Below are 26,065 nucleotides of genomic sequence, written 5' to 3'. Positions count from 1 at the left end.
GGTGTAGAACCAGACAGAGCTCACTTGAACTGGGATGTTTTGGACAGAATTTCCTTTTGTCATTTTAAGGGGTGCAGGCACTGGAGGACTGGGTCTGGCCATTGAAGGTCCGTCAGAAGCAAAGATGTCATGTCAGGACAACAAAGATGGCAGCTGCAGTGTGGACTACATCCCATTCACTCCTGGAGAATATGATGTGAACATCTCCTTTGGAGGCCTTCCTATCCTAGGTGAGGGATCCACCCTGTGCACTGTTTCATCTTGTTAGAGAATGGTGTTCTACAAAACGGACCTTCTGATTCTCTTGTAGGAAGCCCGTTTCATGTCCCAGTCCAGCAGGTGGTTGATCCCAGTAAGGTGAGGTGTTCTGGTCCTGGTCTTGGAGGAGGAGTCCGAGCTCATGTTCCTCAGACCTTCACTGTAGACAGTAGCAAGGCAGGAGTGGCTCCACTGGAGGTCCAGATCTATGGACCAGCAGGTGAGACAAACATCTAAAACACGTTTTAATGTCCAGGGAGGCATCTCGTATGGACCTTTACAAACAGGCCCTTTTATCAGAATCAGTCGGGCTTTTGGTGTCTAATAGTGCCTCCATGTCTGCCTGAAGAATCAACACATTATGTTTTATTCTAATTAACTAATGGAAGTAGTCAATTTCTTTTCATAATCCTCAACCAGAACATGTTGAGTGTTTATGAAGAAGCAACTTTCCTCTGAAAGTTCAGCTTTGGTTCAGGTTCACTTCACAACAGTTGAAGACCATGTGATGAAGAACTAAGAACTCTGACAGATGTAGGTGGTCTTTGCAAGGTCTTAGTGAGGTCTTCAGGGATTCTTAAGAACTCCCAAATAAGCACAGAGATCCCTGAGGGTTCCGACATTCAGAAGCGTATGGAGCTTCTTCTCTATGCATGTTTAAATGTGGAACATCTTCTGATTTGTCCTCAGGTGTGACCGAGCCAGTGAGCGTCACAGACAACGGAGACGGCACTCATACGGTTAACTACACGCCAGCAAGTGATGGCCCGTACACGGTGTGCGTGAAATATGCCGACCAGGAGGTCCCTCGAAGGTTTGTCCTGAGCAGATCAGACTTCCAAAACCTGACCTACAGTTCAGATGTAATCTGCCAAACCGTGTCCTCTCAGTCCGTTTAAGATCAAAACCTTACCGGCTCATGATGCCAGTAAAGTCCGAGCCAGAGGTCCTGGCCTCAACGCCTCTGGGGTCCCTGCCAGTCTGCCAGTGGAGTTCACCATCGATGCTAGGGATGCTGGAGAAGGACTCCTCACTGTCCAGATCCTGGTGAGTCACAGATAGTGGGCTACCAAACAATCTTCAGAACCTTTACAGCCATTGTTCTCCTAGATAGGAGCTGTAGAAATGAAACGATAGTTTCAGCAATCATAGTGAACTCTGGCTTCAGTGAACTATATCAGAAAATAACAGCTTAGTAAGGCAGGTAATTGAAGTGTAACCTCACCCGTCTTCTGTTATCTGTCTCTGACTCTTAATCCCAATCCAACCCAACCCGGCGGCTGGTTGATGACGCTGCAGGATCAGGACAGGTGCAGGCGTGAGGCCTCGGTGTTTGTGGAGGACTGGGGCAGGAGGGTGTGGCAGACTCATATAGTAAAGAAAACCATTCCCTTCAGTATTCTGAAGAGAGGCTGCGTAAGGCCGGCGCTGTGTCCTCCTTCACCTCACCTCATCTCACGTCCACCCTCACCCTTCCCTCCTCCTCCTCCCTCGCTGCCTCCCTGGCTCCTTCAAACAGACCTTTACATCAGAGTTGGTTGGCTCCTGTACCAAATGTTTCCTACAAATACATCATGATCTTTCAGTTTTAGGGTCAGAATCAAGTAATTTAATTCTTAGAAGTGATTAAAATTAAATTAAATTTGACTTCTCATCATCAGTTTAGGTAAAACTAAACTAAAATGCAGAAGCCATGAAAAGCAATGTCTATCCTGACTGCAGAAGGCAGCCAAAAGCTGGGAATAATTAACTAGTCTGGCTGCTTGGAAGGGTTGAAGGAGAAAACAAGATGGCGGCAGGATGTAGGTTGGCAACACTGCATCTGAATGAGGGACAAGACTTCTGGGACAATGTCCCCTGGACAGATGAGTCCAAAGTGCCGATGTTGGACCAGAATGGACAGAACCATGATGGAGGTAACCAAACAAAGTAGGTTAGCAGAAACACTTCATACCAACTGGCAAGCATGGTGGTGAAGGGATGATGATGTGGGCTCCTTGCAGTCACTCAGTAGAAGATGAGCTCCTCTGTAGACCAAAGTGTTCTTGAGTCAAATGTGAGTCTATCTGTCCAACAGCTGAAGCTTGAACCAAACTGGGTCATCAACAGAACAGTGAATCCAAACCCAGCAGGAGATCTACAACAGAATGGCTAAAGTAAGATCAAGACTTACAAAGGCCTAGTCAAAGTCTAGACCTCAAGCTGATTGAAATGCTGTGGTGAGACCTTCAGAGAGCTTCTGCATTCTGGTTTAGTTTTATCTAAAAGGATAATGATGGAGCAACGGGTCTGAGGCTTAGAACTGAAGCAGAAGTTTGGGTTTTTATAAGACTGCAGGTTTCATCCTGTGGCTCAAAAATAATAATCAACAAAATATGTTTGAGGAGATCCAGTTAGATGTTCTAACACATAATCCCCATCAGATGTTGGCTGAACAAACAAAAACCTGCTGGTCAAAGGTTTGACAGCTGCGCTCCTCATAAACCAGCTGCCAGTTCATGGAACTGGTTCAGATTTGTAGAAGCTGAATTTTCCTGCAGTGTGTCATACTTCCACCCCTCCCCTCTGTGTGGTCTACGTGTAGACTGACTCCATCCAGTATGTGGGTTGAGCTAACAGGCAGATGTCCTTTCAGATCTTCACTAACCCTCGTTCTTCATAAACCTGCTTCTATCCGTCCGTCCGTCCTGCTGCGCTGCCCTGAGTAGAGTCTGACCCAACAGCACTGCTCTCAGACCATCAGCAGCCAATCAGGCTTCAGTCCTCCACTGAAACCGCTATCACATGATCTCAGCATTTTTATGATGTTGGGAAGATGGGAAATGTTTCATGAATCCCTGAAAGAAAAACCTGGAACAGAGAAGGTGGAACATGGGTTGATTAAAAAGCCACAGGTTTATACTGAGGTTTTGCTGCAGCTGCTTTACAAGCTTCATCCAGGTTCTGTATGCAGCTGCAGAAGCTTTAAATGACAGTCTAGCGCTCTGATTGGTCAGCCAGCTGTTCATTACGCTTGACTAAATGCTACAAGACAGATGTTCATGCTGCACCTCACGCAGAACCTCACAAAACTATTCACAAACCCAGGATAAAGGTGTGAATAGTCCCACATTTTTTCCCGATGGACAAACCTCTATGGATTTTATGACAGATCAACACAAAGCAGAGCATAAATGTGAAGTGGAAGGACAACAGTTTACTAATAATAATCTACATTTTGGCATTAATTGTATTCATCCTCCTTTGACACCCCGTAATAAAATCCAGACAGATCAGAGAGAAGCTGTGGAGAACATTAAAGCAGGGTTAGTTTCTACAACAATGTCCCAAGCTTTGAACATCTCCCAGAGCTCTGTTCAATCCATCATCTGAACATGGAGAGACCAGCTGTAGACCTACCAAGACATGGACGTCCACCTAAACTGACAGGCTGGACTAGGAGAGCATTAATCAGAGAAGCAGCATGGAGGTCCATGGTAACTCTGGAGGAGTTGCAGAGATTTGAGGCTCAGGTGGGAGAATCTGCCCACAGGACAACTATTAGTCTTGCAATCCATAAATCTCACCTTTGTAGAAGGGTAAGAAGAAGAATGCCAGATGTTCTGTTTAAAGATTGTCACAAGTCATGTAGAAGATGGTCTGGTCAGATGAGAAAAGTAACATTGTAAATCCCCTGAACACACCATTTGCACAGTGAAACACAGTGGTGGCAGCATCATGCTGTGGCAATGCTTTTCTGCAGCAAGAGCAGGAAAGCTGGTCAAAGTTAATTGGGAGATGGATGGAGCTAAATCCAGGACAATCCTGGAAGAAAACCTGTTAGAGGCTGCAGAAGACCTGAAACTGGGGTGGAGGTGTATCTTCCAGCAGGACAACCACCCTGATCATAAAGCCAGAGATACAACAAGGTGGTTTAGCAGATTAATGTGCTAGAACACTCTAGTCAAAGTTCAGACTGAAATCCAACTGAGAATCTGTGGCAAGGCTTGTAAACTGATGTTCAGAGATGGTCCCCATCCAATCTGGCTGAGTTTGAGCTGATTTACAAAAAAAAAAAATGAGTAAAACTTTCAGTCTGAAGATGTTCAAAGCTGGTTGAGACAAACCCCAGAAGACCTCCAGCTGGACCTTCTAAGAAAGCTGGTTCTACAAAGTTCTGACTCAGAAGGGGGTGAATACAAATCCATGCTGCTCTTTTTATTTGTAAAACAAAATGTTGAAATGTTCACAGGGTGTGAATACCTTTGGAAGCTCTGTATGTGACTTTGTAAGCACCATGTCTGAAAATGAAATGGAAAGCTCCTGAAGCTTCCTTCTGACCACAACAATGAGCAAAGCTAAACACAGTGGAGGTGGATCGATCCAAAGTCCAACATCAGGTGTTGAGTTTAATGGGAAGAAAAGCCAGGAAGGAGGATTATCAGGGAATGCTGATAGATCCTCACGTGTCCTCGGTTCAGAACTGGGCTTTAAGCTGGAACACTGAATGGCTAAACCAAAGTAAAAAGAAACTGCAACAGAAGAACGTCCCAGCCAATCAGAATTCAGTTACCTGGTAGCTGATGGTCAGAGACCAGTGATGAATGTTGCTGTAAACCATTCACACCACTAACTTCCTGTCCATGTTGAACCAGGACCCAGAGGGAAAACCCAAGAAGGCTACCATCCGGGACAACAGGGACGGGACGTACACGGTGTCCTACGTACCGGACATTGCAGGACGCTACACTATCACCATCAAATATGGAGGAGACGAGATCCCGTACTCGCCCTACAGGATCCACGCTGTGCCCACCGGGGATGCCAGCAAGTGTTTGGTCACAGGTCAGGCTGCACCCACCAGTCCCTCGGTCACCAATTATATGCAGTGATTCAGCCTCACAGATTATGTTGTTTCCTTACAGTTTCCATTGGAGGACATGGGCTGGGTGAGTATCCTACAACTCTCCTGAATGTGATGTAACCAAAGTGTGTTCTGCTGTTTCACTGGGATCTTCCCTCAGGTTCTACTGACATTCCCAGGACTCTGTTTCCTTAGGATTCACTCCAGTTTTACTGCTATTTAGCTCTGATCCGGCAGATTCAGTTTAGCCTGAAAAAATTCCCACATCTATATTATGTATCTTCTAATTAGCTTCATGTTATCTTTGCAGTAGTTCACATAAATGCATCCTGGAAAATCCCTGTGATTAAAGGTGGATAAAATCCCAACAGGTAGAAACCACAGAGTAGGAAATGCTGGTTACTGAGCTGACACATCCTCCTCATAAGACCCTGTCCACATTAACCTGAAGATTGTCTGCTGCTCTTGTGTCCATGTGGTCTGGACACCTGGAGATAATTAGAAACAATGGTGACCATCTTCACATGGACACTGTGGCGTTCTGTGGTTGAAACCATGGCAACAGCAATCTTTGCTCTGTTTATAGTCATTTTGTCTTGGAAGCTGAAGAAGTGCATACCAGAGAGGAAAGGTGAATGACAGCTGTATGGATGTTATAATCATTCTAACAGATATGTTCTTCATCCACACAGCCCGGAGCTTTCAGTTAAGTCCTCTGATTGGTCCCACTACTATTTGCCACAGATGATGGGAAGACCTCCCGTCTGGGGAGGAAAAGGTGTAGGGAGCTTTTTAAAGATGCCACTTCTGGCTCACATTAAGAGTCTTTTCTATAGACTCGAGAGTCCTTTGGTTGCTCACCTTTCAACTGTAGTCTTCTTGGCAGGACTTCCCCTCAATTCCCCAACTTCTCCTACTGTAAAAAGACCAAATCCAAACTAGGTTGATCCACCTCGTTTCAAACGGTAACCAGGTGTGACAAACATGTCATTAGCCAAATGATCCTACTTTGGACAAAGAACCCTGACGTGTAAGAATCAGAGGAACCATATTTCATGGATGAAAAATAGAAACCATGTTTTGGATGCAGAGCTACTCCTCTTTCCCCGGACCAGGATTAGTAATATCATTTCGCAGTGTACCAAAACTCTGTGGAGGCTGGTTTTAGAAGATAGTGCTCTGTAGCGCCACCTGGAGGTAAAAGCATAAACAGTTTGTGTACAGGGTGTAGGGGGTCTGCAGAGATGTTAGCTGTCCTTCTCCTGACCCTAGACCTGTATAAGTCCTGGATGGAGGGAAGGTCAGCCCTGATGATTCTCTCTGCAGTCCTGATTGTTGGTTGCAGTCTGGACCTGTCCTGTTTGGTGGATGAGCCAAACCACACTGAGATGGATGAAGACAGGACAGACTGAAGATGACCAACAGCTCCTGTGGAAGGTTGAACTTCTTGAGTTGCCTCAGGCGGGACAGTCTCTGCTGGACCTTCTTCTGAACATTGTCTATGTGTGAAGACCATCTCAGGTCCTCAGAGATGGTGGTTCCTAAGAACCTGAAGTGGTCCACGGCCGATACAGTGTTGTTGAGGATGGTGAGGGGGGTATGTGGGGGTGGTGTTCTCTAAAAGTCCACTATAATCTCCACAGTCTGGAGTGGGTTAAGTTCCAGGTGGTTCTGACCACACCAGTGTACCAGCCGATCCACCTCCTGTCTGTTTGCAGACTCATCACTGTCCTGGATCAGTCCAATAACAGTGGTGTCATCTGCAAACTTCAGGAGTTTCACAGACGGGTCCATTGAGGTCCAGTCACTTGTGTACAGGGAGAAGAGGAGTGGGGAGAGAACACATCCCTGGGGGGTGCTGGTGCTGATGGTTCTTGTGCGGGAGAAGATGCTTCCCAGCCTCACCTGTTGCTGTCGGTCCTTCAGGAAGCTGGTGATCCACTGACAGGTGGAGGCTGGTACTTTGAGCTGGATGAGCTTCTGGTGGAGGATGTCTGGTACGATGGTGTTGAAGATTGAGCTGAAGGCCTCAAACAGGATCCTGGCCTACATCCCTGGACGGTCGAGGTGTTGCAGGATGAAGTGTAGTCCCAAGTTGACAGCATCATCTGGCGACCTGTTTGCCCAGTAGGCAAACTGCAGAGCGTCCAGCAAGGGGCCTGTAATGGTGCTTCAACACCAGAGGCTCAAAGGATTTCATGACCATAGACGTCAAGGCGACATCCCTGTAGTCATTTAATCCTGTAATGATGGGTTTCTTGGGTACTGGGATGATTGTGGAGCATTTGAAGCAGGAGAGAACCTCACACAGCTCCAGAGACTTGTTAAAGATCTCAGTGAAGATGGGCTCCAGTTGGTCAGCGCAGGCTCTCAGGCATGATGGGGAGACGTTATCAGGTCCTGAGGCCTTCCTTGTTTTCAGGCGCTGAAAGAGCCTGTTTACATCTTCCTCTGAGATCCTGTAGGAGTCAGGTTTTTCAAACCTTTCCAAACAGCAGAAGCGTCTCCATGCAAGAAACTTTTCTTTAGCTTCTCACTGTAGCTTCTCTTTGCTGCCCTGATCTCCTTGGTCAGTTTGTCCCTGGCCTGCTAATACAGGGCCCGGTCCCCACTGCTGTGAGCCTCTTTTTATCCCTGCGCAGCTGCCTCAGATAAGGAGTTAACCAAGGTTTATTGTTATTGTATGTGCAGCTCTGAACCAGAACACAGTTGCCACAGTTCCCAGTCTGCTAGCTGGTATCAACAAGATGCTGCTCTCCTCATCAGGTTCGGGTGTTGGCCAGACCATCCAGATTGGAAAAGAGACTGTCATCACAGTGGATGCAAAGGCTGCTGGGAAAGGTAAAGTCACCTGTAAGGTGTCAACGCCGGACGGGGCGGAGCTGGACGTGGATGTGGTGGAAAACGCAGACGGAACGTTTGATATTTACTACACGGCTCCAGAGCCCGGCCAGTACATCATCACCATCCGGTTCGGAGGGGAGCATATTCCCAACAGCCCCTTCCATGTTTTGGTGAGTAGGTGCTGCAGACTGGTTTGGATTTGGTTGAGTTGGTTTGATTCTTGGTTTGGGTTTAGTTTGAGATGGTTTTGGTTTAGTCTTGGTTTGGTTTAACTTGGGTTTAATTTACATATTAAAGAAATATGGCTCCTTATCAGCACCATAATTTGACTTATTAAAGAGCATAGTTTGACTTCTGCTAATTTATCTACCTATTTTGTGGATAAGATGATTAAATGTCTCCAGACTGAATGAAGTAACTGAAATTGAGTAAAGGTTCACGCCAGTGTTTGCCTCCAGATGAGGTTGATTGTTCCCTACCGCTAACTGTTTTGTTTGCTCTAACTGCTCCATTTTGTTCTCGTCAGGCGAGTGACACCGTCCCAATAATCGAGGAACCATGTGACAAAGTCCAGTCACAGCAGCCCAATGTGGGCCTCTCCCCTCACTGGGTATCAGTTCTCTATCCTCACCTGCTGTTAATCTGCTGCTGCAAACCGGCTCCACATAGACAATAACGACCCAGATTCACTGATCGATCATCTGCTGGCTGCTGCATGTTCAGGCTGCATGAAACCTGCTGTGGGCTGAAATAACCAAAGCTTCCCTTTGTTTTAAACTCATTTTCATCACTTTCACAGTTTGATCCTGCTGGGTTAGGACCAGTATAAAGCTGGCTAATGCTGTCATGGACCAGCACAGTGGATCTCATCTTCTTCCCTTCTGTTTCTGGACCAGTTCCCAGAGCTCCTAGTATGTTATCAGTGACACTCCTCCCCTTTGCTCTGGTTTAGGCAACAGATGATCCCATCAGTCCTGCAGATGGTATGGAGCCGGTGCTGCGTCCCTTCAGTCTGGTTATTCCCTTCACTGTACAGAAAGGAGAAATTACAGGTATGGCCGCAGCTTCTTTTATTATCAGAAGTGGCTTCAGGCTGAGTGGGACTGAGGTCCTGTACCAAAGCTGATGCAGTTTTAAGGTGGTTTCCTCATGGTAAGTTGCATTTCTAGCTCAGTTTAAAAACAGAGCAGCGTTAAACCTATTTATGACGTGCTAATGAAGAAACGAATTGTCCAGATGTTCTGAACCAGACATTTTCCACACTTTCAGTTTTAATTGTATTACCATTATATGATGAGTTGAATAAATGCTAGAAATAAACCTCTAATTTATAGTTAAACCATTTGATTCCATGTTTTCATTTGCTGTGTTCTTTAAACTCAGTTTTTCTAGATTTTCTTAAACCTAGTTTTGATATGTTTATTAAATAAAAACAATGCATTTCTTTCACCTCTTTAACACATTTACTTTTTGCCTCTTTAATCCAAAATGACGTCATTTCTATTTCATTTAACCTTCAGTGCAGTCAGACATTAGGATAGACTATAATATGCGACAAGCATAAATGGACTCCTAAAACATCTCTGTCGCAGTAATAAGTTGAAGCATTGGTGGTGTTTTGATTCCTGCAGGTGAAGTACGAATGCCGTCGGGTCAAACGGCCTGTCCCAACATCACTGACAACAAGGACGGGACGGTGACTGTGAAATACTCCCCAACTGAACGAGGACTACACGAGATGGACATCAAATATGATGGAAACCACATCCCAGGTAACTTCTCCATGACGTCAAAGTCAGCTGGATTCATTCACTATAAACGCAAGATCATCAGCAAACATGATGAGTTCAGGGGGAATCTAAGACTGTTCTGACTCTTAGGTGCCGGATGTTTCATGCTCCATTTGGGCTCAATGAACAATGTCTCATTTCACTGCTACATTGAACTATTGATCCATTGTCTTCAGGCTATCTGAGTTCGGTTTGAAGGTTACCAGGTCCAGAAGGGAAACCAAAAAAATTCCTCTTCCCTACAACTCTCTCCACTTCATTCTGGGAGATATCTAGGAAGTTCCAGACTAGAGGGGGGGGGGGGGGGGGGGGGGGTCAGCAGGTCACTCAAAGCTTCCCGTAGGGGGCAGAGCTCCTCAACACATCTCGAAGGCTGAACCGAGTCCCCCTGCAAGCCATTCCACATCCCAGAAGCTTGGTTATAACACTAGGATGCAGCACACCCAGTTCTTGGTCCTCTCACTCCACCTGACTCACAGGCCACCCAGTCTTAAATGATCACATAATTGGTTGTGGGACCCATGCAGGTGGCCTCCAGTTGCTGTTTCAGGCTGAGCCCAGAAACCCAGCAGTGAAGACTCTAACAACAGGCGATTCCTGGCAAGCAGGCAGCTCTTCAGACTAGTTCTAGAAGAACTGTTGGCATTACTTCACTTAACAAACATCTCTTCCTTACTCTACCACCAGATAACTGTGAGACCATAAAGATATCTCCCTGTAATGACCTATCCAGATTTTATGACCTGCTGGTGGTAATGAAATGTATGGATACCTACACCTGTTGAGTTACAGACCAGGGTGGAGGCTTCATTTGGGGACCAGGGAGCATGTCCTAAATATCAGCAGATCACACTCAGCCTGCTTTCCTCCAAGGAATTTTGTGGTAGGTGCAGCAGAAAAATAGACTGTTGAGATTGCTTAGTGAGCTGGACCATATATCACCAAACCAAGAGCTGTATCTGCATCTCCAGGACAAAGTTAAGCTTCATTCTAGCACAGGTTGGTCTCCTCCAGAGCTCCCCTTCTCACTCACCTTGTCTGTGGTTTGCATGGTGTTCTGAAAGTCATGGACAAGAGAATGTCACGTTGGAAAGCCTCAGGGACCTGTTTGTGTTAATGTTGTTCAGAAGTGATGGAAAGATGAAGCAGGAAACATTACATGATTTTTTTGTCTGTTGAGATGAAGAAGGAGATGAGCTAAAAGTAAAACTCTGGGTTTAACTGTTTTTTGTCTTTCTGTCATTTGCAGCACTTAAAAACAACCTTTATGCTGCATTAGAGGCAAGGATACTGTAGACTTAACTTTGGTGGTTGCAATGTTTGGCTCAGGTCCTTCTTATAAATCAACTTTCATCCTGTGTGATTTAGGAAGTCCAATCCAGTTCTTTGTGGACGCTATCAACAGTGGCCATGTAACTGCATACGGCCCTGGTCTGAGCCACGGCACTGTGAACAGACCAGCCACATTCACCATCGTCACCAAAGATGCTGGTGAAGGTATCAGTGACATTATGGAATATTTAAATCAGCCAGCAACCGGACTGGTCTAATTTATATTTTCTATTTTATGATCAACAAAAAACAGATATAGGATGAGTTTCATGGTGTTTCCTCTGTCCCTCTGCAGGAGGTTTGTCTTTGGCTGTTGAAGGTCCATCCAAAGCAGAGATCAGCTGCACAGACAACAAAGATGGGACATGCACGGTGTCCTACCTGCCCACCGCTCCTGGAGACTACAGCATCATTGTCAAATTTGATGACAAGAACATCCCAGGAAGTCCGTTTATGGCAAAGATCACCGGTATGGGAACTCCACAGGAGCATCTTTGAAACAGATCTTTGTGTTGGTGGAGAAGAAACCTTTGGTCTGCCTAATTAGCTGCAGGAATTTCAAAGATTCTTCTCAATAAAACAAATTAAATCTGTTTTTATTTTCAGAATTAGGTAATGAACATAATACTTGTTTAAACTTGGGTGTCTGAAGGCTTCATGCAGCCTAATTAGATTAACCTTCAGCAGTTTTTAGTAGTTTATCTTTGTAATGTTGGCCTTTATGTGGCCTCTAATGCGACATTCTGGAGCAATGGAGATGCTGGAATAATAACTTGTAGGTCATAAACTTCACAATTTTAATACCAGCTTCAACTGTTGCTCCATCCACACCTCATCAGCCCTCTACAGCGCCATCTGTAGGTGATATGTCTGCAGAACGAGAAACTTGGAAGGGAATAACTACAGGTCCTTCTCAAAATATTAGCATATTGTGATAAAGTTCATCATTTTCCATAATGTCATGATGAAAATTTAACATTCATATAGATTCATTGCACACTAACTGAAATATTTCAGGTCTTTTATTGTCTTAATACAGATGATTGTGGCATACAGCTCATGAAAACCCAAAATTCCTATCTCACAAAATTAGCATATTTCATCCGACCAATAAAAGAAAAGTGTTTTTAATACAAAAGACGTCAACCTTCAAATAATCATGTACAGTTATGCACTCAATACTTGGTCGGGAATCCTTTGGCAGAAATGACTGCTTCAATGCGGCGTGGCATGGAGGCAATCAGCCTGTGGCACTGCTGAGGTCTTATGGAGGCCCAGGATGCTTCAATAGCGGCCTTTAGCTCATCCAGAGTGTTGGGTCTTGAGTCTCTCAACGTTCTCTTCACAATATCCCACAGATTCTCTATGGGGTTCAGGTCAGGAGAGTTGGCAGGCCAATTGAGCACAGTGATACCATGGTCAGTAAACCATTTACCAGTGGTTTTGGCACTGTGAGCAGGTGCCAGGTCGTGCTGAAAAATGAAATCTTCATCTCCATAAAGCTTTTCAGCAGATGGAAGCATGAAGTGCTCCAAAATCTCCTGATAGCTAGCTGCATTGACCCTGCCCTTGATAAAACACAGTGGACCAACACCAGCAGCTGACACGGCACCCCAGACCATCACTGACTGTGGGTACTTGACACTGGACTTCTGGCATTTTGACATTTCCTTCTCCCCAGTCTTCCTCCAGACTCTGGCACCTTGATTTCCGAATGACATGCAGAATTTGCTTTCATCCGAAAAAAGTACTTTGGACCACTGAGCAACAGTCCAGTGCTGCTTCTCTGTAGCCCAGGTCAGGCGCTTCTGCCGCTGTTTCTGGTTCAAAAGTGGCTTGACCTGGGGAATGCGGCACCTGTAGCCCATTTCCTGCACACGCCTGTGCACGGTGGCTCTGGATGTTTCTACTCCAGACTCAGTCCACTGCTTCCGCAGGTCCCCCAAGGTCTGGAATCGGCCCTTCTCCACAATCTTCCTCAGGGTCCGGTCACCTCTTCTCGTTGTGCAGCGTTTTCTGCCACACTTTTTCCTTCCCACAGACTTCCTACTGAGGTGCCTTGATACAGCACTCTGGGAACAGCCTATTCGTTCAGAAATGTCTTTCTGTGTCTTACCCTCTTGCTTGAGGGTGTCAATAGTGGCCTTCTGGACAGCAGTCAGGTCGGCAGTCTTACCCATGATTGGGGTTTTGAGTGATGAATCAGGCTGGGAGTTTTAAAGGCCTCAGGAATCTTTTGCAGGTGTTTAGAGTTAACTCGTTGATTCAGATGATTAGGTTCATAGCTCGTTTAGAGACCCTTTTAATGATATGCTAATTTTGTGAGATAGGAATTTTGGGTTTTCATGAGCTGTATGCCAAAATCATCCGTATTAAGACAATAAAAGACCTGAAATATTTCAGTTAGTGTGCAATGAATCTAAAATATATGAATGTTAAATTTTCATCATGACATTATGGAAAATAATGAACTTTATCACAATATGCTAATATTTTGAGAAGGACCTGTAACTCCCCAAAGTGGAGGACCTTACCTATCAACTAGGAGATTGGTGCTGAAGTTGCGGTTATAAAGACATTGTACTGGTCTATTGTGGAGAAGACAGAACTCAGCTTTTGTAGTTCAGTCTACCAGTCCAACCACTGACCATAGGTCATGAACTCTGTGTGATGACCCCAGGTATTATGATATTTAGGAGGTGAAATGAACTTCCTTTGCAGAATTCCTGGACTATCTCTAAGGGACAGAGTGAGGAGTTTAGCGAAGAGTCTTCTGTTCATCTATGGACCCAGTTGAGGTGGTTTGAACATGTGATTAGAAAACAGATGAGGTTTCTGCTCCACTAGCTGCAAGAGGAGCCATGATTCAGGTCACCTGGTGTAAAACTTCCTGTTAATGGCAGAATTCATGAATTGAACCCCTGCAGATCTCCACCTCCTGCTTTGTCGGGACATACTGTGGGAATTAACCCAACTTTGACAAACTGGGCTGGTTATTTATTTCCTCACATGTTTCTTCTTCAGGAGATGAATCCATGAGGACATCACAGCTCAACGTTGGCACTGCATCAGAGGTTTCCTTAAAGATCACAGAGACGGACCTGAGCAGCCTGATGGCAACCATCAGAGCACCATCAGGTCATGAAGAACCGTGTCTCCTGAAGAGGCTCCCCAACAGACACATCGGTACATTCTGATTTTCATCCTCGACAGGTCTTACCTGGTATCCAGAGAAGCTTCACCATCATTTTTTAACAATTTTAAACAGGATCCAAATGTTGATCAGTTGGTCTCCTTAATGTTGAGCAATGAAAATTCTTGGCTTTAACCAAACCAAACCAAACTCCCATATAGATCTGACTTGTGACAGAAACATTATTATTGCATTTCACACTCAGACCCGAATATGAATTAGTGATGTCTGATGATCTGTTGTTGATGCAGGAATCTCCTTCACTCCAAAGGAAGTGGGCGAACATGTTGTGAGTGTGAAGAAAAGTGGGAAACATGTGACTAACAGTCCATTTAAGATCATGGTGGGCCAGTCTGAGATTGGAGATGCCAGCAGGGTGATGGTTTATGGACAGGGGCTGGTGGAGGTACACACCTTTGAGGTTGCTGAGTTCATTGTGGACACCAGGAATGCAGGTGAGGATTCAAACAATCTGTTCAGAGTCAGGGTTTAGGGTTTCGGCCCTAACTTCTTTTCTGTGTTTGGAAGGCTACGGAGGTCTGGGTCTGTCCATTGAAGGTCCCAGTAAAGTGGACATTAACTGTGAGGATGTGGAGGATGGGACATGTAAGGTTACCTACTGCCCTACAGAACCTGGAAACTACATTATCAACATTAAGTTTGCTGACCAACATGTTCCAGGTATAAAGCAAAGCTGCTATTATACTGTTTCCTACCTTGCCATGTATGCTGGAATACTAGAAAAAGTGGATTTAAAATAGAGGAATGAAGCAGATTTTGTGGGACATTAAGTCCTGTCAAATATTCTGCCATATAAGGACAGCAGCTTCCACACATCATTCATTCCCCATTAGTGCAAACTGATGCAACTGTGCCTCACATATCACACCAATGCCTGAAAAATAATGTTATTTAATCTAATACTATGCAATTAGTATGTGGTGATGAAGATTTACTCACCTCAGGATGCCAGATGCTTGAAACTAGTGCTGCACAATATCAAGGAAATATGTAATTGTGATACTGTTAACCTGATATTTAAGTAGATATGTCAGTTAAATGGTGTTTAGGTTCAACTGTTTTTCCCAATGGAGGTTTTTCCAACCATCTCACCCTTACCTCCTGACATTTTAAAATGAGGTTAAGAAAAAGACACAGTTACTGATGAGGCATCAGTGATATAGGCATCAGACATATATGATATTTACAAGCAGAGGTTGCTGAAAGTCTTTTTGACTCTGTCAGGGGTCATTATCTCTTCTGTTTTCTAGGAGCAAACTGATCTAAACTGGGATCAGATCTGCAGTCAATGAAAATAGTGTGGAAGACAAAGTTTTTAAATAATGATAAACAACTGAATTAAATCAATGTCAGATTTAAGCATTTTAATACTTTAGGACATAGGTATGAAATGTTTCTTTACAGCTACAGGAAATAAGTAGGAAGGGACAAAACGGCATCATGTTGGTGCAAAATGGTGAAGAGGCAGATTGACCTGAAGCCAACATCTGTAGTAACACTGCACCCTACAGGCAGAAACAGAAAACAGATGTTACAGTCTATTTAACTTGAAGTAATAGATTTCAGCCCTGAGTCTCTGTTCGCTTTAATGTTGCTGATCGTTTTTGTGATGTTTTTCAAACAGGAAGTCCATTCACCGTTAAAACATTTGGCGAAGGCCGGATGAAGGAGAGCATCACCAGGAAGCGCCAGGCCCCCTCCATCGCCACAATAGGCAGCACCTGTGACCTCAACCTGAAAATACCAGGTAAGATTTGTCTTCAGATTCCTCTTTGCTCCTCTTCCTCCACCCTTCCAGCTTCCTGCTTCTTCCTCTTCACCAGTTTCCTCTTACTCCTCTCCTCATTGTTCCTACCTGCCTGCTTCTCCTCCTGGCTGTAGGAAACTGGTTTCAAATGGTTTCAGCTCAGGAACGTCTGACCCGGACGTTCACCCGCAGTAGCCACACCTACACTCGGACTGAACGGACCGAGATCAGCAAAACCCAAGCCGGAGAGACCAAACGAGAGGTCCGGGTAGAGGAGAGCACACAGGTTGGAGGAGATCCTTTCAGAGATGTGTTTGGAGATTTTCTGGGACGAGAGAGTCTGAGCGGGTTCAGTGGGATGCCAGCGGGAAGCCGACCACAACTGCAGGACGGTGTGTGTTTGTGAAGCTTCTAACTCTTCCTGCTGCTACTTTGGCTCAGATCTTCTACCTTTAAATCTTTCTGCTGTCAGAAATCTGTTCTAATGTTTTTCTCTAACAACTCTGCTTTAAGTCCGGGTGTATGGAGTTAAATTTGTCTCAATATTATTCAATCAAACAAAAAACTAATCTCAATCAAAAGAAACCTAACCACAATCAAAAAAATAATATTCAATCAAAAAATATTAAGTTGTGATCAAAACTTTCAGAGTTGTAACGATTTTTTTTTTTTTATGGAATATTTTATTTTGGGGAGAAACTGTGGAATAAGTGGTAGAAAATGACTGACTGACTGACTTTTTTGATTAAAATGACTCATTTTTTCTCACAAAGAGAAAAAAGTTATTTGCAAAACATAAACTTTTATTTGCGCAGGTCAAAAATCTTTGGTTACGACTCTCTCTTTTGGTTTTGACGCTTTCTGTTTTTGGTTGAACTCAATGAATTTTGAGTTCTGGAAACATGAACATCCTGGGCGGGGCCTAAAGACGAACGCTGTAAGACGTTTCCCTATTGGTTAGCGCTGACTAAAGCTGCAAACTCTGATCCCCTCCATCTCTGAACTTCTGCTCGAACTGCAGAGTTTGCAGCGTCGCTTCAGTGAGGAGACATCAACTGTACAGAAGAAAACTGAGCCGACAGTCAGAAATACGCGGTGACGTCAGCCGACACCAGCTCTCTAAAAGATTAGCTCCGCCCATACAAGGTGCATTACAGTAATGGAGCAGAAAGGACCAGATCCTGGCAACGGTTGAGAAAATAAGAGAAAAACAGAAAAGTAACCTTCAGAACATTTATATTAATTACATTTTTATAACTTCCACATTCATGTTTTATGTAAAAGAATAAATATTTTATATTTTACTGTACAGTTTTGGAGAAATATCTTGTTAAAATATCTCAAAATGCTCAACCATTAAATGCATTTGTCCCACCTTCAGGAATTTATTTCTCCAAAACCATGAGAATTGACAACACAATCTCTTCAGATTATATTAGAGGGTCATCTATATTATAACCAGAATTAGTATTTCATAATTTCACTGTAGGTTTCTGGAGAAATACACAACTACCCCAACAAAGTACCACAAATGCTTCTTTTTGGTGAGGTCGATGAGATTCTGGGAAGTGGTCTGGACAGCTTAAAGTGCAAGAGCATCCAGATCTCCTCTGACCTCTCCTGGACCGGAAACGCCCCTCGCCTGTTGAAGAAGATACAACAGCTCTTCTTCATCTCCTCAGCTGCTTACAGATGTCTACAGGGCCACGGTGGAAAGCACTCTGTGTCTCAGCATGACAGTGTGGTGAGGGAACTGCACAGGAGAGGAAGGAAGTATCACGGGTTGTGAGGACAGCACACAGGATTATGGGATGCCATCTGCCCGACATGGACTCTGTTTATACTACACTTGGGGTAGTTGTGTATTTCTCCAGAAACCTACAGTGAAATTATGAAATACTAATTCTGGTTATAATATAGATGACCCTCTAATATAATCTGAAGAGATTGTGTTGTCACCTCTCATGGTTTTGGAGAAATAAATTCCTGAAAGTGGGACAAATGCATTTAAGGGTTGAGCATTTTGAGGTATTTTAACAAGATATTTCTCCAAAACTGTACAGTAAAATATTAAATATTCTTTTACATAAAACATGAATGTGGAAGTTATAAAAATGTAATTAATATAAATGTTCTGAAGGTTACTTTTCTGTTTTTCTCTTATTTTCTCAACCGTTGCCAGGATCTGGTCCTTTCTGCTCCATTACTGTAATGCACCTTGTATGGGCGGAGCTAATCTTTTAGAGAGCTGGTGTCGGCTGACGTCACCGCGTATTTCTGACTGTCGGCTCAGTTTTCTTCTGTACAGCTGATGTCTCCTCACTGAAGCGACGCTGCAAACTCTGCAGTTCGAGCAGAAGTTCAGAGATGCGGGGGATCAGAGTTTGCAGCTTTAGTCAGCGCTAACCAATAGGGAAACGTCTTACAGCGTTCGTCTTTAGGCCCCGCCCAGGATGTTCATGTTTCCAGAACTCAAAATTCTTTGAGTTCAACCAAAAACAGAAAGCGTCAAAACCAAAAGAGAGAGTCGTAACCAAAGATTTTTGACATGCGCAAATAAAAGTTTATGTTTTGCAAATAACTTTTTTCTCTTTGTGAGAAAAAATGAGTCATTTTAATCAAAAAAAGTTTTATTAAACAATTTTTTTTTCTCCCCAAAATAAAATATTCCATAAAAATAAAAAAAATCGTTACAACTCTGAAAGTTTTGATCACAACTTAATATTTTTTGATTGAGATTAGTTTTTTTTGATTGAATAATATTGAGACAAATTTAACTCCATACGGGTGAACCATCTGTGGGGAAATGCTGTAATATACCGTTTGAACAGATGGTGGCAGTGTTTTGTTCCTGTTCCAAAGTAGAAATATAGGAGTTTGTCTATTGCTATTAATACTTTTGTGCCATTAATGAATTAGACAAATATTAATTGACCTACACCTGGTTAGTATTTAAAATATTTTCCTTTTAATCTTTAGCAGCTTAGTTACAACCTTACCTTGCATGAACCAGCAGATGATTTTTCATCTTCGTTCTCTCAGTCTATTGAAACCAATCTGTCTCCACCCTCTTCCTTCCCTCAGGTGAGGCAGGGAACCAGGAGATGACAGCTCAGGTGACGAGTCCTGGCGGGAAGACAGAGGGTGCAGAGATCATCAAAGGAGAGGATAGCACCTACAGCGTCCGCTTCGTCCCTCAGGAAATGGGACCTCACATTGTCAATGTTAAATACCGGAGCCAACATGTCCCTGGGAGCCCCTTCCAGTTCACTGTGGGGCCCCTGGGGGAGGGAGGGGCCCACAAGGTCCGAGCAGGAGGAACCGGACTGGACCGTGGAGTGGCAGGGCTACCCGGTAGGCTGGACAGAACTTTTTACTATTTTCTCCCATTTTGTTTCTTTGTCTGGTTCATTCTTGATCTTTGGTGCTTCTTCTGTATCTTCTCTGCACCAGAAGTTACATTTGTTTGATTTTTATTCAGTTTACTCATTAAAAAACAAAACCTCTGTAACATAAATAGTTCTCCCTCTCATCAGGACCTCCTCGGCTGAGAGCTGAATGTTCCTGGTGCCAACCAGGCTTCCATCTATGAGGGATTAAATTCACTGTTCAAACCCTTTGTTACATTTACATAGTTAAAAACATTGATACTTTTCAGAACTTACAGGTTACGTTCCTTTTGCTTACAGAGTAGTTTTCTGGAACATAAAGGTCATTTTTCATAACTTACAGGTTTCTTTCCTCAAACCTACGAGTTACGTTCCTTAAACTCACAGGTTCATTTTCTGGCCTTAAGTTTACTAACTGAACCTGCTGTGTAATTTCCCAGAAATACAGATTCACATTTAAGGTAAGGAAAGTTTTATTTGTGTTGCACCATTTCTCGTCAGGGTAACTCAAAGTGCTTCATGGGCAAAACAAAGGAACAGAGAAAACAAAAACACCAAACATCAAAATCATGAACAAAACAACACATTAAAACACAAAAACATGAGAAATATCCTGATTAAAACAAACAAAAACATAAAAAATTACAAAAAAGGACCTCTTAATACTGCCCAGTCCTAAAAGTACCCATGATGACTGCATAGATTACATTTTAGGTGACTTTTGGAGAGAGGCTCCTAGGTTTCAGGTAACCTGTAAGGGTCAAAAAGTATCCTTTAAGTTCTATAAGTAGCCTTTAGGTTCAGATTAAGTACCCTCTAGGTTCCTGGAAGGTAGCATGCAAGCTCTGCAAATGTACCTTGTAAATTCTGAGAAAGTACTGTTTAGGTTCTGGGAAAGGGCGGATTGGACTATGTGCTAATGCTGTGTGTTTCTCTACAGCTGAGTTCAGTATCTGGACCAGGGAAGCTGGAGCTGGAGGTCTTTCAATCGCTGTGGAAGGACCCAGCAAAGCTGAGATCACCTTTGAAGACCAGAAGGACGGTTCCTGTGGAGTCTCATACGTGGTCCAGGAGCCTGGTAAGAGTAAAAACACAGACCCCAGGTCAGATTTATGGACTTTAGGGGTATTTTGACAGGATATCACAATCTGCTGTATGTTGCCTTTGTGAAGTTGTTGTTTTTAAGAACACATTCATGGTAGGAACAACTTAGAGAGAAGGTTCTTTAGGAACACCACAAGAACACTGAGGTTACCTCTGTGTGAAACCTGCAGGTGATTATGAGGTTTCGATCAAGTTTAATGAGGAGCACATCCCAGACTCTCCTTTTATTGTTCCGGTTGCAAGCCTGTCGGATGACGCCCGCCACCTCACCATCACCAGCCTGCAGGTGAGAACATCTGAGTCTTCATCAGACCAGATGGAACAGATACATGTTCTCTGTCTGGATTGACTGGAGTAATATGTACATCATACTTTGCTGCCTCCTGTGTTTTTCCAGGAGATGGGACTGAAGGTGGGTCAGGAAGCCTCCTTTGCTGTTCAGCTGAATGGAGCCAGGGGCCTCATAGATGCTAAGATCCACACTCCATCAGGGGCCACAGAGGAATGCCACATCACAGAGCTGGACAGTGGTAAGACCCAACAGCTCCTTGATGAATCCAGAGTCCTGGACAGCAACCTGTAGAGATGACCAGAGCAGGATCAGATGGTTTTAGTCTGCATAATTTTACACAAGATAGAATGTGGTCTATTTAGGACTGTAAAAATGACATAATTTCCAAATGAAGACTGCAGTGATGACGTTTAGATGAGACGCTGTTATGTTTCAACATTTTTCTGCCTTTTCTGATTAATGGTGGTGGCTTCTGACCAATGCCGAGCAGAACTGCATTAGAGGAACTCCAGGGTTTAAATTTGAGCCCCTCACATTTCAGATTGTCTTGTTCCTGGTACATCTGTTCACAATCATGCATCTAGTGTCTCTCGTATTTTAGCAATTGAGCAGAAATTGTTAATACTACACCTGATACTGTTCCAGAATAACTGAACCTTTCTATAATTTTTCTTGCAGATCAGCACGCCATCAGGTTCATCCCGAAGGAGAACGGTGTTCACTCCATAGATGTACGCTTCAATGGCAGCCATGTCCCTGGCAGTCCTTTCAAGATCTGCGTGGGAGAACCAGGACAGGTTGGAGATCCAGGACTTGTGTCTGCCTTTGGACCAGGGCTGGAAGGAGGAACCACAGGTACAAACTATATTTCAGATCCTCTGCTTTAAACATCAGGAGGTTTTAAACATCCATGTGTCTGTTTGTTTAGGTGTAGCATCAGAGTTTATGGTCAACACTTGCAATGCTGGTTCTGGAGCTCTATCTGTGACGATTGATGGGCCATCAAAGGTCAAGATGGACTGTCAGGAGTGTCCTGAGGGCTACAAAGTGGCTTACACCCCCATGGCTCCAGGGAGTTACCTGATCTCCATTAAATATGGAGGACCGCAGCACATCGTAGGCAGCCCCTTCAAAGCTAAAGTGTCAGGTGGGTCAGTGGTCTTCTGATCTGAAACTGGTTCAAAGTTTCCTGAAGTTTCCCTTTAGAGGAAAACCCAGGAAGAGCATGACTTCCTGTTGTTCCCAGTACAGTGCACTCTTTGTCTAAAGGTTTGTGTTCTCTGGAAAATAAAGCCTGATGTTTCTGTCACACTATCATGAAAAGCTGTTAAAATTAGCAGCGTTCCTCAAGGCAACTCCAGAACTTCCAGTAGAACATGAACCATCAAACTGGGAACAGAGTACAAACCAAATCAAATGCAGTTTGGAGCAGGTCAATGCTCACTTGGTTATTATTGTTACTTTTAAGTCCTTCGTTTACTGAATATTATTGTTATATTATTATTGGTCACCAAACATGAAGTTCAGAACTTTGAGTCCATTCAGCAACAGAACCTTCTCCAGAAGAATAGTCCTGACTCCTGAATTAAGCCCAGAGTGTCCTAAGACTAAAGCCCCCAAACTGGTGCAGGGCTTAACCAGAGCTTGTTCTCTGGTTCCACTGTAGGTACCTGACTCTGGCACAGGAACAACGGTTCTTTAGTTAAAGTCTTTTCTAGAACAAAGGTCAAAGGTCAAAGAGCCACTGTCATCAGGAGATGCAGGCTCATGGAGACAAATAAATAATTAACATTTCTGTTCTGTGTTTAACTTTTATTCTGGATAATTTGAGACATAAACAATAAAAACTGAGCTTTACCAACATGAAAGGTCATCTCTGTTCCAGAATAATGTTGATGTCCATTATGTGGTGAACGTAGATCCGTGTAAGTCCGTGTACCCCAGAGTCGCTATGTAGAACCACTATTTTTAGCTCAGTCTATAAACTCTGTCACCAACTCCATTGAGGCCATCAGGTTTTTACATGTCACCAGAACCTCTGAAAGGAGGTACTGGTCCAGAAAGGCCATCACAAATACAGCCTGTTAGAAACCAGACTGCTGACATTTGGACCAGATGTGTCTGCAGGGATGTGACAAAAATCCAGTGGTTTTGTAGAGAAAGAAGCTCTAAGCCCCCAGAAGCTATAATGATTAAGCATATTTATGATCTGCATGTCAGAAGTGATAACAGTCCATTGGCTCCTGATGCTGATGGTGTCTCCATGTTTAACTGACCCAGGAGCAGAAATGGGTCACAGTTAAGGTCACGAGTCCATCACTGAGGGATCACACCATGAGGTGGTTTCCTTCTACACAGATCCAATTCAGTTCTATTGCAGAGAGAGTAAAATGTTCTCATTTCCCTGCAGGACCTCGCCTGTCAGGAGGTCACAATCTCCATGAGATGTCATCTGTTCTCGTAGAAACTGTCACCAAGACGTCGGCGATGGGCGGGGCCTTCGCTTCCTTCCCCAAATTCTCCTCAGATGCCAGTAAAGTCATTTCCCGTGGCGCCGGCCTGTCTAAAGCTTTCATCGGTCAGAAGAACACGTTCACGGTGGACTGCAGCAAAGCAGGTGAGAAACAACATGAATGAGTCTGTTCCCTGATGTTTCCTGGAAGTCTCTGATCTTGTTTTGGGTCTGTAGGCACCAACATGTTGATGGTCGGTGTCCACGGGCCAAAGATCCCCTGTGAGGAAGTCTACGTCAAGCACATGGGCAACAGGATGTACAACGTGACGTACACCGTGAAGGAACAGGGCAGCTACATCCTCATCGTGAAGTGGGGGGATGAGAACATACCTGGAAGTCCTTTCCACGTCACCGTTCCTTAAAAAAACTCTGCATTTTCACACAGTAACTCCTCGTCCTCCACGATGCACTGAAGACTTTTCTACATAGAGGAAGAAACATTTCCTTCTGTTTTCTGCTGACTTCTTGTTCTACAACAAATGTTACGTCATCTACAACCTTTGGTATCAGTTCACAATATGCAATGTGATAGCCTTGTATGCTGATGACTGTTACACCTCTGAAGAGCACAATCTAATCTGCTTGAACAGCTGCTGGGGAGGTGATCCAGGATGTATAATGTTCAAACACTCCATACTTCTGCAGGAACATTGGCAGAATTTCTCATGTTTGCTGTTTGCAGCAGGAATCTTGATCAACAGGTCCATCCCTACAGGTCCATCACCCTGCAGAGATGGATCCGCTGAGACGGAGCTCATATGTGCTTTTCTTTTATCAAAACTGAACAAATCTCACAAGGTACACAAATGAAATTGTACCAAAAAGCTTAAACCTGCCTTTTCCTGAGAACCTTGCAGGTTGGCTTCTTCTGCAGCTTTCTGTGCAGATGAAGCTAAAAAGTGCTTTCATAGTATTTGTTTGCATGTAAAGTGTTTCCATTTCTACAAAGGCTACATGCCAATGCTGAGGTTGGTTGGAGATCATGTTCAAATTGTCAGAAATCGCAACTCTGAGGCCACATGGAGCAGATTTTATGAAGAAGGTGAGAATCCATCTGTGGTTCAGTTCTGTCCTGATCTTAACATCAGCCAAGGAACGCTAATCTCTTCTCTCCATGTTCATTGTTTGCATTCTGCAAATCTGGAAGTTCTGGATGCAGGAGGCTTTTCATCCATCTTCTATCCACTGAAGGAAGTCCCTCCAGGTCAATGAGATCCTGGATCCAAGCAGCTGAAGTAAGCTTCTTCTGTAGGGTGTCTGGACTCTGAAACTGCTGCTCATCCATATCTAAAAGAGTCAGCTGAGTTGGTTCATCTGATCAGGAGGCCTCCTGGACTCATCTTTTCCCTTAGGGACAGATCCAGACCTCTCCAGAGGTCTCCTGGTCGTAGAACTTGGTATGGTCCTTCAGAAGAAGATGGAGACTGTCACTGAGGGATATGATGGATGGATGGAGCTCTCTGTCCTTCAGAGGAACATCTGTGATAAAGCTAAACGATGGGTTAAGTTCCCACCTTAATGAGTGAGAACATCAGTGGAAGGTCTCCCCTGTTAACATCTGAGCTTGGCTTCTAAAACCTTCAGTGGACCTGAGAATGAAGTAGCAGCAGTGAATCCCACAGGTTGATTAGAATTTCCTGGATGCTGCAACAATTCAGTTTCCTTATTTGCAGAGCTAACACAGAAAGGAACCATCCTTCAGGAACCAGCCCGGTTCCTCCACTGAAAGCTGTTTGGTCACAATTCAGTCTGTATCACAAAAAAGCCTGGGAGAGGGTCAAGATCTTTTTGCACTCCTTACATAACTTACCTGATTATTACCTGTGGAAAGGGAGGAAGAAATGGGTCTGAACTCACCTTTAAACCGTTTCAGCAACAATTCTCACTCAGCAGACACCTTTGGATCTTTCTTTTACATGAAGCTGTAGATTTCAAGATGTTTGAGTTCTGCTGCATCAAACTGTGCAGTGACTTTTTATTTATTCTCTCTTTGATTTTCTTTGACAGAAATGGTCTTACTGATGAGAGGAGCTGAGTCTGATCCAGTTACATGTTGTCTTGTGAAATGATGAAACAGGAGGTTTTATGCAGAAGTTGCAGAAACACTTTATTAGAAAGACATGTTGTAGTTGTGTATGTATCCAAGTGAATGAGTGAAACTTTCAGTATGGCAACATTGTGCAGGCATAATAAAAACTTTCTTTGCAACCTCCCCGTCCGTGCTGCTCTGCTCTTTCAGACCTTCTTCTACTTCATTAAACTGTATCTTCACTGTCTTCTTCTAAACTAGATCCTTTAGGAACGACCAAACTATACCTTCAATTGGAGCAACTATATGAAGAATTGTGACCTGTGGGGTACCTCCAAAAAAAGTGCTTCCTCAAATACAGGAACCTGCAGAGTCCAGCGAGTTACTGAGGAAGCTGCTATAGAATTATGCAGCCACCAGTGTAGAGCTTGCTCAGCCCTGGCAGCAGATGGTGCATCTGCTCACACAAGGAGGTGAAGACTTTTGGACAAACAGGGCAGATAACAAGCCCCTTCTGTCCAAGGAAACCATCAAGGACAGGCAGACGTTCTGCAGGAAGGACAGCTAGACTGGTGCAAAGTTATATTGTCTGATGGATCATCCTTCTCATGGCTTGGAACATCTTAAGAAGAAAACCTTTGTGGTGCCAAGAGGAAAGCCTTCTAACCCAATCCATGGATTTAGTCTGAATAACCTTTTGCAGGTTGT

At 43.9% G+C, this 26,065-nt stretch overlaps 1 protein-coding gene across 11 annotated transcripts in view; it reads left to right on the top strand.

The window, feature by feature from the left end:
* Positions 1–25,540, top strand: part of LOC124882873 (filamin-C-like) — a 69,983-nt gene extending 44,443 nt beyond the window's left edge. For 3 of the 11 annotated variants that reach the window (XM_047389494.1, XM_047389490.1, XM_047389500.1), the window contains 26 exons: positions 70–230; positions 311–478; positions 949–1,072; positions 1,149–1,305; positions 1,558–1,674; positions 4,893–5,082; positions 5,163–5,186; positions 7,868–8,115; positions 8,472–8,555; positions 8,898–8,997; positions 9,577–9,717; positions 11,104–11,232; positions 11,363–11,536; positions 14,092–14,253; positions 14,512–14,715; positions 14,789–14,941; positions 15,906–16,028; positions 16,163–16,420; positions 19,113–19,382; positions 20,358–20,495; positions 20,692–20,807; positions 20,919–21,051; positions 21,492–21,668; positions 21,742–21,960; positions 23,224–23,430; positions 23,503–25,540. In XM_047389494.1, the coding sequence (XP_047245450.1) occupies positions 70–230; positions 311–478; positions 949–1,072; positions 1,149–1,305; positions 1,558–1,674; positions 4,893–5,082; positions 5,163–5,186; positions 7,868–8,115; positions 8,472–8,555; positions 8,898–8,997; positions 9,577–9,717; positions 11,104–11,232; positions 11,363–11,536; positions 14,092–14,253; positions 14,512–14,715; positions 14,789–14,941; positions 15,906–16,028; positions 16,163–16,420; positions 19,113–19,382; positions 20,358–20,495; positions 20,692–20,807; positions 20,919–21,051; positions 21,492–21,668; positions 21,742–21,960; positions 23,224–23,430; positions 23,503–23,690 (4,165 nt within the window). In that variant the 3' untranslated portion in view covers positions 23,691–25,540. The remainder of the gene's footprint in view (positions 1–69; positions 231–310; positions 479–948; positions 1,073–1,148; positions 1,306–1,557; positions 1,675–4,892; positions 5,083–5,162; positions 5,187–7,867; positions 8,116–8,471; positions 8,556–8,897; positions 8,998–9,576; positions 9,718–11,103; positions 11,233–11,362; positions 11,537–14,091; positions 14,254–14,511; positions 14,716–14,788; positions 14,942–15,905; positions 16,029–16,162; positions 16,421–19,112; positions 19,383–20,357; positions 20,496–20,691; positions 20,808–20,918; positions 21,052–21,491; positions 21,669–21,741; positions 21,961–23,223; positions 23,431–23,502) is intronic. The other 8 variants (XM_047389497.1, XM_047389493.1, XM_047389499.1 and 5 more) reach the window with 6 other exon arrangements.
* The last annotated feature ends 525 nt before the right edge of the window (positions 25,541–26,065 follow it).

Source organism: Girardinichthys multiradiatus, chromosome 17, assembly GCF_021462225.1.
Source record: "Girardinichthys multiradiatus isolate DD_20200921_A chromosome 17, DD_fGirMul_XY1, whole genome shotgun sequence".
Lineage (NCBI taxonomy): Eukaryota > Metazoa > Chordata > Actinopteri > Cyprinodontiformes > Goodeidae > Girardinichthys > Girardinichthys multiradiatus.
This window is presented reverse-complemented; position numbering and strand designations above follow the sequence as displayed.